The sequence below is a fragment of the Hibiscus syriacus genome, unplaced genomic scaffold (assembly GCF_006381635.1).
Source record: "Hibiscus syriacus cultivar Baekdansim isolate YM2019G1 unplaced genomic scaffold, ASM638163v2 tig00111338_pilon, whole genome shotgun sequence".
In the NCBI taxonomy this organism is placed as follows: Eukaryota; Viridiplantae; Streptophyta; class Magnoliopsida; order Malvales; family Malvaceae; genus Hibiscus; species Hibiscus syriacus.
Genome location: NW_024063064.1, coordinates 3,306,022 through 3,319,458, shown reverse-complemented (window position 1 = coordinate 3,319,458; position 13,437 = coordinate 3,306,022). Strand labels below are relative to the sequence as shown.

General features: G+C 30.8%; 1 protein-coding gene across 1 annotated transcript; it reads left to right on the top strand.

The window, feature by feature from the left end:
* Positions 1-10,349: 10,349 nt before the first annotated feature.
* LOC120158994 (zinc finger protein 4-like) lies at positions 10,350-11,964 on the top strand. The gene is made up of 3 exons (XM_039169697.1): positions 10,350-10,477; positions 10,843-10,917; positions 11,012-11,964. The coding sequence occupies exon 3, from the start codon at positions 11,100-11,102 to the stop codon at positions 11,793-11,795; it is 696 nt and encodes a 231-aa protein (XP_039025628.1). The 5' UTR covers positions 10,350-10,477; positions 10,843-10,917; positions 11,012-11,099; the 3' UTR covers positions 11,796-11,964.
* Positions 11,965-13,437: the final 1,473 nt, after the last annotated feature.

Genomic DNA, 13,437 nt, shown 5'->3' with positions numbered 1-13,437 from the left:
TTGTCATTTTAACGAGTCAGTTTTTCCAACGTTAGGGAGAAAACATAACGTTGGGAAAAGAAATAAGTTGGAATGAATTATCATTATATCATTTTTTATCCACGTACCTAGCAATATGAATCGAAAGGTCAAAGGATAATTCATTTACAAAAATTAGCAAATCAATTGTCATATGTTGTTGCTAACTCTAAAAGAGTGAATAAATCACATATACCACATGTGAATGCTCCAATTAAAATTTTTGTCTCGAAAGGATAAATTCTAATTGTTAATGAGCCATTGGCACGCCTGAAGCTTGGTAAGCCAATAGGTTCCAAGGATATGAATCCTTAAAAAAGAGCTATATCTAATGATGGTCTGATTGAAAAATCTAAAAAGTTTCTAGAAGATATTAAAGGATTTTTAAAAGAGAAATTTGATATAACTCAGGTACCTAATAATGAAGAGATCTCAATAAACTATGACATGTCTAGTAATAAGTGGAATCAAAATCAAATCGATGTTGATGATATATTTACATGCAATATAGCACTAGAGATTTTCAATGATAATGTGGATCATGAAAACATATCAATTGAACAATGTAAACAAGAAATGATTTGCCAAAATGAAAAGTGGTGATTGAGGCGTAAATAAAACTCTTAAAAAGAAATAAGTATTCAGACTTAGTCCGTACACAAAATTGTGTAAACCCGTGGGATATAAATGATTTTTTGTTAAAAAATTGAAAAGGGGAAATTATGAGATACAAAACACGTTTGGTTACACAAGGATAGTCATAAAGACCCAAAACTGATTATTAAGAGATGTACTCCCCGGTTATGTATGTAAGTACTCTTAAATATTTTGTTAGTCTGGTAGTAAAAGAATGACTTACTTTCTGCCTAATGGATGTTGTTACAACCTATTTATATAGGTCTCCTGTAATAACATTAACATAAAACTTCGAAAGGATTTAGTTTTGCATAAGGAACTAATTTTGATTCTCGGAAGCATTATTCAATCAAATTAAACAAATACCTTTATGGATTAAAATAATCTGGGCGTATGTGATATAATCACCTTAGTGAGTACTTACTAGTGGAAGGTTATAAGAACGATCCGATTTTCCCATTTATTTTTATCTAGAAATTCATCTTCGGATTTGTCATTATTGATGTGTACGTTGATGATTTAAATATCATTGGGACTACTGAAGAGATGTTAGTAGAAATGAAATACTTAAATAAAGAATTTGAAATGAAAGACCTTGAAAAGATAATATTTTGTCTTGGATTACATGTTGAGCACATAAAGAATTAAATTCTTGTACATCAATCAACTTATATAGAAAAAATGTTAAAGAAATTCTACATGCATAATGCACATCAGTTGAGCACCCCAATGATTGTTAGGTTGTTGGATGTAAATAAATATATTTTTCATCTGCCAAAAAAGACAAAAATCTTATTAGTCCGAAAGTACCATATTTAAGCGTTATTGGTTCATTGATGTATTTTTCTAGCCATACATGACCTGATATATCATTTTCTGTCAATTTATTAGCAAGATTTAGCTCATGTCCAATCTAAAGATATTGAAATGACATGAAGCATATTTTGTTTTCTTTAAGGTACAAAAGACATTAGGTTTTTTTTTCCTATTTTATCCAAAATAGAATTAGTTGGTTTTGTAAATATGCAGGGTACTTATCTGATACCTATAATGTGATCAAAAGCTAATTATGTATTTATATATATATATATATATGGTGGTGGTGCAATTTCTTGGTGCTCTATGAAACAAACAATTATTGTTACTCCCTCTAACCATGATGATATTTTAGTTATCCATGAGGCTAGTCATGAATTTGTGTGGCTAAGGTCTGTAATAAATCATATTAGAGAAGATTGTGGTTTATGCTCCAAAAGAATAACTCTGATAGTGTTATATAAAGATAATAAAATGTGCATTACTCAACTCAAAGGAGGATACATAAAGGGTGATAGAACAAAATGCATCTCACCAAAAAAAATTCACTCCATGATCTACAAAAGAATGGGACATTAATGTCCAACAGATTCGTTCAAGTGAAAATTGGGAAGATTTATTTACTAAGGCGCTGCTTACTAGTGCATTTGAAAAGTTAATTTTCAAGATTGGATTACACCGTTTCAGAGATCTTTTATGATGCACTCATGAGGGGGAGCAAATACACAATGTACTCTTTTTGCCTTATCCATGGTTTTTTTACATTGGATTTTCCTGAAAAGATTAATGAAACAACATACCATGTGTATTAAAAGATGGTGTACTCTTTCCTTCACTAGGTTTTGTCCCTCAATATTTTCCTAGTAAAGTTTTAATGAGGTATATATTTTACTGATAAACATCCAAGAGGAAGTATTATAAACAATATTTATTAAAGTGGATGTTTACATCATTTAGTGTTTCTTAACTTTCATTATTAATGTATAATAACATTAACCCTTAATGATGTTCTTGTAACCTATACTTTTGGTACATATAAAAGGATTGTACAAACTTACGATATATGTAAAACAAAATATTATAATACATTCTTATATTATGTTTTATATTTGTGTATAATTTCAAAACAAAAAATATCAAAAAGTGTGCATGAAAAGAAATAGAAAATAATAAATAGTAATGACTAAAAAAAGTAAATAAAGGTATATATGAAATTAAATTTATAAGAAATATAAATATAATAATATAAATATATATGTATATATATCTATATTAATAGTGATTTTAAAAAATAAATATGAGTACATTAAAAGTTGGATAAATAACTATTATATATATATATATACAATAATACTAATAGTACAATATATATATATACACACACATAAAAAAATTGAAGGATTAAGAATATAAAAGATAAATCAATATTAATCTATAAGTAATTAAGACAAAAATAAACTAAACATACAAGATTCGATGTAGCAATTAATCGAGATATCAAAATATATACGAATCCAAAATAAAAACAAAATAAAAAAATATTTGAACAAATAGAGAACTTTTTCAAAAGAACTTCGAAAAAAGAAATTTTTTATTGATCTCTTCTTTCTCCTCTTCCTCTCTTTTTTCTGTCCCTCTTCATTACATAAGATGAGTGTTTATTTATAGGTCTCAAAAAAAATCCTAAAAAGAAAATTTTAGTTTTTTTTCATTAATACTAAATATACAAAATAAATCTCAACATAATAAAAAAATCCTTAATCTCCCTAAATAAATAGTGGAAGCTATAAAGTTGGATTTAATTACAAATAATCAATAAAATAATTAAAAATTCATACAACATTAAAATTATAGTATTGAACCCATATTCAAATTTTTGCTCACGCTATATTCACTAAAATAAACATATTTTAAGATCTCGATGTCTAATTGAGGTGTTTCAATATGCACTGGAAAGATAATTAAAAGATGGTCCAATTTCAATAGGATATCATGCATTGAAAATGTTCAAAACCCGTCCAAAAATTCATTGCAAGTCAACTAATGTATCAGATTTCGAAATTAGCTTCAATAAAAATATTTGGGCCTTCTAAAGAGTAAGTCTGACAAAAATCAGATATTATAGATACATGAGTGATTGGTCTTAGTGCTAGTGAGAGATTATTAGAGTATTCTCAAAGATCAATCATGAGATGATTGTTATGACAGATTGAATTTATATTATTTATAAATATGAGATTGTCATTATTATTTCAGTTCTTTTAATGTGCATACAAATAAATTATTTTATAATAAAATACTAAGAATAGTATAATTATTCTTAAAGGATCTTTAGTCAAGCATTATTGTAGGCTTGGATAACAATAATACCTTAAAACTAATTGTAGTATAAACACTAATGTTGGATATATAACAATTCATATAATGAAATATGGTTGATTAATATAACCACTTCTACATAATATGTGTAATATCTTAGATTACTTGATTAAGTGAGACTAGTAATATATGGGTACGCTCGAGTTAACTTATATGAGTTATTCTGCTTGTTGAAATAAAACGAACAAGAATTACTCTTAATAATTATCTCAAAATCAATCTTGTCTAAACAAGAATTTAAAATGATATTTTTAATAAAACTAGTCACAAAATAATAATCCTCTAAACATATATCAAGTCAACTAGATAAATATAAAATATATAATCCTATAACTTATACAACAACTCTTGCTCCATTTTCAACTCCGAGATATACATCTTCATTAGTCCGATTCATACTCTTTTGTACTCCATGTATTAACAAAAATATAAGAAGCACAATAAATATCTAATACTCAAGAAGTAAATTTTAATAAAGTAATATCAATAAAATAATACTTGATATGAATGTTTTATTTTCTGTTACCTTCTTGACTTCTTCAAGATTAGTGCTCGGCTTTACTACAATGGAAATATCTTCCTTCTTTAGCAATTAAACCTTTAGATTGTTATGCATCTTTTTCTTTGGACTTGGATTTGTCATTGCCTTTAGAATTTATCATAGCCTTAAAGATTTTTCTTTTTTTTTTTTTTACTGATCATGAGAATGACCTAGATCCAATCTTTAGCATGCTACTTTCAGTAGTTCGTAACACATTAAGTAATTGTGATAAAGTTTTGTCAATTTTATTCACATTGAAATTCAAAATAAATTGACTAAAATTTTCTCACAACAATTATAATATAATATGGGTGACTAACTTATCATCAAGAGAGAATTTCAACTTTTCAAGGTTTTCAATACAGCATATCATCTGGAGAATATGAGTTCTCACATGATTTTCCTTCGTAATCTTATATTGAAACAATGCTTTAAATGTGTCATATCTCTCTTCATGTGCTTGTGCCTCATACAATTCTTTAAAGTGTTCTATCATATAATAGAAATCATATCCTCATATTGCTTATGGAGTTCAAGAGTCATGACTGCCCATTAGTCTTCCTAAATCTATATGTCATCCATGTATTTCTTATATGATTCTTTAGCATCTTCACAGGTATTTGTTGGTGGTTCTTTAGGAACGAATTCTTCAATGACACGTGACTTCTGTGTTTGTCTGGATAATCTCCAGATTACGGAACCATTCAATAAGATGTAAGCTATTCAATTTGTACATTTTAAAGACCAACCACAATAATAATGAGTACGGTTACCAAGTTTATTTAAATCACAAAAATGGCTTTATTAGATAATGCTCCCCTCTATTTATTTGTTCACACGTAAAATATATAAATTAAATTACTATTTTTAAAAAGAATTATTTATTCAATTAATAAATTTATATAGATCTAAGAAATATTCAAATTTAATATTTTAATTAAAATAATATAAATTAATATTTTAAATTAAAATATTTACTTTTAAAATAAGAAAGAATTAAAATACCCTTTAATAAGAAATAATTAAAATATCCTTTTAGTAATAGAGAAATCAAAATAGACTTTATAGGGCTGTAGTAGAGTTAACCTAGCCATTCCTATAAGGCTAATGCGTGTTTGAACTACGTTATTTATTTATTCTGGTGCGATCTAATCTCTGACTTTGTTTTTCTTACTTATCTGGTAGCGGAAGCAGTTGTTGGTTTTGTTGAAGGCCCAAATCTCAACAAAAACACTACTCTACAAATAAGCACATTTTCCCTTGGTAAAAATCCTTCATCTCGTATAAATAAGTAAATTCTTTTGAAACGTAATCGTTTTATTGACTAATAATATTTATTTAAAGAGATATTTTTTAATTAAAATAAAATGTTGGATCAAAATGCTCCAAAAGAAAGAAAAAAAATAGTGTCCAAACTAACTATTTAATGCGTTTAGAGAATAGATACCAAATTATAAGAGTTGCTATAAATTAGGGGCCATCAATGCTATTATTCCTTTAAGTTGTAAAACTTGACTCGACTTAAAAAAATTTGACTAGAATTAATTTCGAGTTATAATTTCATAAACAATACTTGTAACCCCCTCAGACCGATTCGGGTAACCCGATCCGATTTGGGGTGTCACATTAGGGCCATCGGAGCGATCCACTGTAAAATCTCAGAAAATTTAAAACCTTTTATCAGAACATGTAAACTCATAAAATCATTTATCATTATTCAGAAATAATATAGATTTTCAGACTCGTATTTAAAACAAAATACAATTACATGCCCCCTAATCACATGTACCATACTCTGCAAACAACGCCGGAAGAACTCCCTTACTGAAGTCGATAGTTGCACTGGTACAATTCTTTTAATCTGCAATGGTGAGTAATAGAGTGAGCTTCGGAAAGCTCAGTAATACAGAACTACCAGATGATGCTGAAGAACGTGCAGATACAGATAAACATATATTTCCTTATTGGTTCAGGTATTTACAGATTTTTAGGCTGAGCTGAGATCCCATTGATATCTCGGGTAGTAACAGATAGTATTCAGTTCAAATGGAAATATTTTGGATGTCTAGGTTCAGGAGATCAGAATAGGTTATCTAGTGTGTTCCCATAAAACCAGTGAAGAGATACAAATCTTTTCTTTTTAAACAGTAGCAGTTTAAAAACATATTTTTTATTCAAAACCCATATTAATCCTTCCAACCGAACACTCCATAATGTGTATGCTCGCCAGAACCATACACCCACCTACACACCATGTAAGAACTTACCCTGAGCACAAAGCAGAAGAGCCTGCAGTAACGGTAACTTCCTCCAACAACACCCTCCCATAAAACATTTATCAAAAATCATATTATTCCCTCCAACCGAACACTCCATAATGTGTAGGTTCCACAGAACCTTACACCCTACCTGGACTCCTAGTAAATTCCATGATTCCAAATCAGGAACAGTTCATATTTTCCAGTGAAAACAGGAAACCATATAACACATTTCAGGTAACCATAATTCATAAACCATTAAATTCCATTATTTAATAAATCAAGTACAATTCATACTTTTCGATAAAAACTGAAATCGGAGATCACATACCATGTTGCCATAGTTCATAAGCTAGTAAATCAATACTTTCGTTAAAACTTATTGCAAACATATAAAATTGTCATGTAGTATATGTGGAACACACTAGAGGATCAAAATATTTATCAGATATTATTCAGAGATACTGGATAATCTTATTGGGCAAAGAAACATGGATCTTCAGTTTACCGATAGAATGTCAGAATTTAGAATCACTATAGGAAGGGTTCAATAACTGACGTAATCATCAGTTATTTAGAATATGAATTATCAGGATCATATCTTATTCGGACATTTTTCAGAAGTTGTACGTAATCAGAAGGGTATTTAGAATCCTTTACAACTATGTCGATTGATCGGATAATCGAACAACTTGAGACGAATAACTCTCAGAACAAATGTTTGTCGACTGATCAATTCATTGTCCTTCCAGGGTATTTACTCATTAATACCACAAATTATTGTCCATAGATCATATTTGGAATCATCGTTGAATAGATCTTAAGGAAACTAACAGATATTCCGACGCTCTTTATCTCATTTCCACGCTTCCACGATATCATGAAATGCTAACGTGCTTGATTTGTAGTTCATTACCTACAAGAACATTACATTATGTATGATCATTAACGTTTCCAGACTCATCCAAATCACTTACTTAATCCTCAGTCCTTGAGGTTACTTAATTCATTTAGCAGTCAAGTCTATTACAGTTACTTCGGGGTTTTCCAGAGTAATTCGTACGTTTCTGAATTTCAAATACATATTGTACTCTTGTTCCGTTCAATTTGGTCTTCATGGTTGATTTGTCTAATGAATATCCCCTTCTTAGTACAGAATGTGATCTAGAATTGAACTGAGTTGAATACTTCCAAAATTATCATCGAACCAAACTTGAGAAGTCGAACACGCATTCAAGTAACATCTATGCCGTTCTGGTACTGATATAACACTAGCAATGGTTGCTCGGCTTAATATGTGATCCATAACTTTTAAGATCAGTACCACACCCATGTCTATTTGGATTCCTAATTAATCCAAGACATTACTTAGTCTAGGTCATAAGGGTATTTTGGTCATTTTGATGCTCAATGTTTTTCCATTCATTTCAAAGCTTGAGGATGTCCATTCATTCCTGGGCTTGGTGATATTCTTGAGTATTTCAATCCTTTCATTCCGTCCGATCTTACTATTAAATTCAATCTTATCATTTATTTCAGTCCTTTCGAACAATTCTGACAAAAGAACACCCCCGATAAATTGTTCTTCAGGTATTTACTCATAACTCGGATATTTTCGGGTCAAGTGCCTTCTCAGATTTTACAAACATAATATCATGAATTTTTCTGTACAAAGACAGGATCTTAACAATTAAATCCGTAATTTATCGAGTTAATTACAAATCCTCAAAGTATTTCTCATTCCGGGTCAACTTGGACTATTTTTACCTTTCAAGGGCATTTTCGTAATTTCTTAACCAAATAGTTTCGGTATTAACTTTTTACAAAAATAATTATAATTTAAAGATCCTATGGTTAATTTCCTTTCAGAACATTTTCTAATCTTGAAATGATTCCTTAACAGACTTCTAGAATCTTGCCCAAACCCTCTTGGGGTTAAAAACCGGTTATCCAAATTTTCTAAGCAAAACTAGCATTTCTTATGCACAACATTAGTTTCACCATATCAATATGTCTTTAAAAATCCTTTATCTAACTTCTATGGTCAAATCTTGTGTTTTTACAACATAAAGGGTATTTTCATAATTTATCACTTAAACAATATTCGGTTCGAATCAATCAAATAGGCATAATAGACCAATCATATATATATATATATATATATATATATATATATATATATCCATGCATTTATCCATTATCAACATGTTTCATAAAGCATAAAGAGGTAGTAATGTATTACCTCGTTTTCTGTGCCATACTGATCGACCATATAATTTCCATTTGAATGTCCTCGATCTTTATTTCAACTTCCAATAATTCCTTAGATGCATATCAACAGAAATTACATAAAAACAGAGCTTAATTCCGAAAAAATGGATCGAATCGGGTGATAAATCAGTCAAAAACAGCTTACCGGGTTCGAATTTGGCAAAACGGACCCCAAAAACAGATTTGGGACGTCAAAAAACATAAAATATGACTTTTCGAAAATTTTGACTTTTTCAATCAAAGTCAACGGTCAAAGGCAACAGTTAAAGTCAACGGTCAACAGGGGTCAACGGTTAGTCAACGATTTTACACAAATATCACCTAAGCTCGATTCACAATTTTGAACGGTAGAGAGCTCGATTTCAACAAATCAGAAACTTTGACCACTTTACCTCCCTCACGCACCACCGCCGACGGAACAAGGAACACGATGGTGCGGGAGGTGTCGAAAACGGAGCAACGATTGGCGATAAATTTAAGATTTTCTCGGCGGTGGTGTTAAAAAAAATCGAAACTTTGACTCGAAATTCACGGCGTTTGACAGCGTTTCACTTCAATTGATTTAAGGGGTTTATTCATCGGTCGATGACAAACACGATGGTGATTTCGGTTCATCAAACGGACATCGGACGGTGAGTAGATCGGAGAGGAAAAGAGGGTTAACGGGGAGGGAAAACTGTGAAAAATATGCCGAAACAATGGGAAAAAGGGGTTTATAATTCATCCCATAAAAAAATGAGTAAACCATGAGTTTAGCCACTGAATTTCCTACACTTTACAAAACGGTCTGTCAACTTGGAAAATTTTCAATTTAATCCTCAATTTCTTCCCAAAATACCAATTAAATTCACCACTTTATAATTCTAAAATTTAGCTCCTAAATTGGGGTGTTACAATACTCGACTCGAAAAAAATTTAAATTCGAGTCGAGTTATGAAATAGAACTCGAATAATTCGAATGACTCAAAATTTTTAATAATTAATGGATTAGTTTTCAAGTTTCAGTCGAGTCCTTTGACTCTATAATATATACATATATATATGAAAATAAATATGAAGAAATATATATTTATTATATATGGTTATAGAAAATAATTTAAATTAAAATCAAATAATATTATAATATTATAAATATTTACTATTAAATTAAAATAAAAAATTAAACAAATATACTCCAATCAATTTAAAAATATTTAAATCAAATTTGAGTAATAAATAATACTCAATTAACTTAAATAATTAAAAAAAATTATTAGATTCAACTGGATTGAGTCGAACACTCACTCTTATCCCTAACACAAAAATAAACTTTTTTTTTTGGGGTCTGACATGTCTGACGTCCCGTCAAGGTGCCCTCCCTTTACCACACTCCTCTTATGTTGGCTTTCCCATAATTTAGCATAAAATACCCCCTTCTGCTTCCTCTTCCACTTCCTTTCCTTTCTCACATGTATTGTCCTGTGATGAGCTGAGTAATGGATGTCTCCAATACCAGATGCAGTATACAACCAAACCACTTACTCTCACTTTGATCATTCTCCTGTTGTTGCTACTCATGGTAACATATCCATCCAACTATAATACTTCGTTTTATGTTCGCATCTCAGTTTCTAATCTCTCCACTTGCATATATAACAGTTGCATGGTTGATATAGGATCTCCATCTTCCCTTCTTAGTTATAAATTATGGTCTTTGTTAGTAATGAACTTTATAAATATCAGTATCCACTCAGTTATGGGTTTTGAGGATTGGACTGAAATCTCTTTCCTTAAGTTTTCCTTTACTCTCTTTCTTATCTTCTTTTTTTTTTCTCCAACTCCTTTAAGCACCAACACAATTGATTTGGTTTAGATTGATTGACCCATTCGATTTGATATATTTCTTCCTGAGAATTAAACTTTCCTTTTTCTCTTGTTTCAAAGATTTGCACTTGTCCACTACCTTTTGAATACACAGACTTCAGAGCATATTTTAACCAACCTATGTATACATATCAGGTATGAACTGAATATCATTTTGGTTTCAAAATTTTCGGGTTGTATATTTGTATTTATATGAATTAACTAGAAATACATGTCCTATAAAATGCAGGTGAAGATCGATCATCTGATCTGGATTCTGAAGAAAAACTGACTGATTCAACTGATTGTATACTCTACAACACCTTTCCAACTGAATCATGAAAGCCATAATTGATCTGGAATTTGATGCCCCAGAAATGGAGTCGGATGTTAGCAGCCAAGTAGCTTCAAACTTGTCCACTAATGATACAAATTCAGACCCTCTTTCACTTGATTTAACTCTATACTTCAACATGCATGGCCATGGGACAGACACCGTGGGACTCTCGTTGTCAAGCACAAGCGTAAGCACCAGCAATACCGACCCCGCAGTGCGCGCAATGGCCTCGGCCATGCCTCGAGTTTTTTCCTGCAACTACTGTCGCCGCAAGTTCTTTAGTTCCCAGGCTCTTGGAGGCCACCAGAATGCACATAAAAGAGAAAGGACGTTGGCCAAGCGGGAGATGCGAATGGGCAATGCCGGTCTTAGTCTTGCGGCGGCTCTGCCTTTGCTCGGCACAAGCGCCTCTTTCAGGTCACTGGGGATCCAAGCACACTGTTCGACACACCAAACCTTTGCAGCGACACCAAGAACACACAATGGTATAGTTGAACATGGTTATGTTGGTGTCCCGATCTTCATGGAAGATGATGAGTCTGAGCTGTTGTGGCCTGGTAGTTTCCGTCAGATAGCAGCAGGTAGTAACACCGCTGATCATCCAGGTTTTGTACTACCTGGAAGTTCTTTAGTGGAGCTTAACGAACCAGTTTACTTGGAAGACAGTTCAGAGCCAGATCTGACCTTGAAACTTTGAGGCTTTGCCTCTTGGGAAAACACAAGTTATGTATCTCAAAGTTTAGGTCAAAAATCGAGGTAAAACTCTACTCTATTAGAGTTTATTCTTCCTTTCACGTTACTTGAAACGAAGCTTTATTAAATGGGCACCAAATTGTTTACCATTCCACCAAATTATGTATCTTCAATTTGCTTCTTTGTACAGCCAGACCAGCACTAAACTATGCCTGGATAGGCTTTCCCCTTCACCTTTCTATACTTCGATTTCTAATTTATAGACTGCTCTTTCTCGTACCAAATATTTTTTTTTAATTGTTAGTACAATTATAAGGTAGTATCTCAATTGACAACATATATCATATCAGCGCATTTACTTAAACTCAAAACTTCTAAAACAAACTTCGTTAATTTTAAAAGAAACCACTTTATGGATTCTCGTACCAAATGTTTTTATTTTCTTCCCTCTAAGGTCATTCTTATATAACATTTTTTTATTCTATAACTTGCTCCAAATAGAAGAAAACAATTAAACAAGTGTTGAGTGTTTTCAAATTCAATTATTATAAAGGATAAATTATGCATGTAGTACCTAAACTATCAATTTTGATCTGTTTTAGTACTTAAACTTTCAATTTTTTTCAAAATCATACCTAACGTTTAGTTTTGTTTCATTTTAATACCCCTCCGTTAAAAACTCAATGCGTTTTTGTACCTAAACTTTCATTTTTTTCAAAACTTAACGTTAAATTTTGAACATGGTACTAAAATAAAAACTAAGTTTTATGTATGATTTTTAAAAATTAAAAGTTTGGGTACTATTGATAGTTTAGGTACTAAACACATGATTCACCCTATTATAAATAATATTGTAAAAAATAATTATAAATGTCAAATATAAATCATAAATCGATAATTAAAAAAATTGTAAGTGCTAAATAATCTAAAAAAAAAGAAATAAGATGGTAATCATATACATAATCATTAATGAGATTATATGTTCTATTTCAAATGATTTTTGAGAATTGATATAAATTAACAACTTTTAACCGTCTGCTTTAAACATTGTTAATGATATAAATAACACTTTCAATTGTTAGATTTCAAGAGTTAAAAATATAAAAGAACCGCAGTAAAATATTAAAATTATCTTTAATCCTAAAGAGTGACATTCATCAAAGAATAGAAAGAAAAAGAATCCATTGAAAATGTTTCTCGATTTTTTTTATTTTTATTTTTATTTTTTGAATAACAGAAGATAAAAGACAAGCTAATTGATAGTGCTCTGGTTCATTGCACAGCAAGCATCCTTAAAAAATTCTTACCTAATTTCTTTCGAGGTTGTTTGAAAGAAATGTATCCCAAATGGTCTTGTCCTGCCATCCACAGCAATACATCTGCAACGCTATTGTTCTCCCGAGAAGCAAATGTAACCTTCAAACTCCAGTTCCTAACAAGAAGCTGCTGAATACGTGGAACCAGTGTTTTAAATAGCATTCGCGGTAACGTTTTCGGTCGCGTTCATCACGGTTGCAGATATAACGAATGTTATTATGGTCATTGCGGATATCGCGATCGTGAATTTTTTTCGAAGGAGATGATTTTTTTAATAAAAAATTAAAGTAACGGAATAATACCGGAATAGCGGTACGCTATTTCCGTGA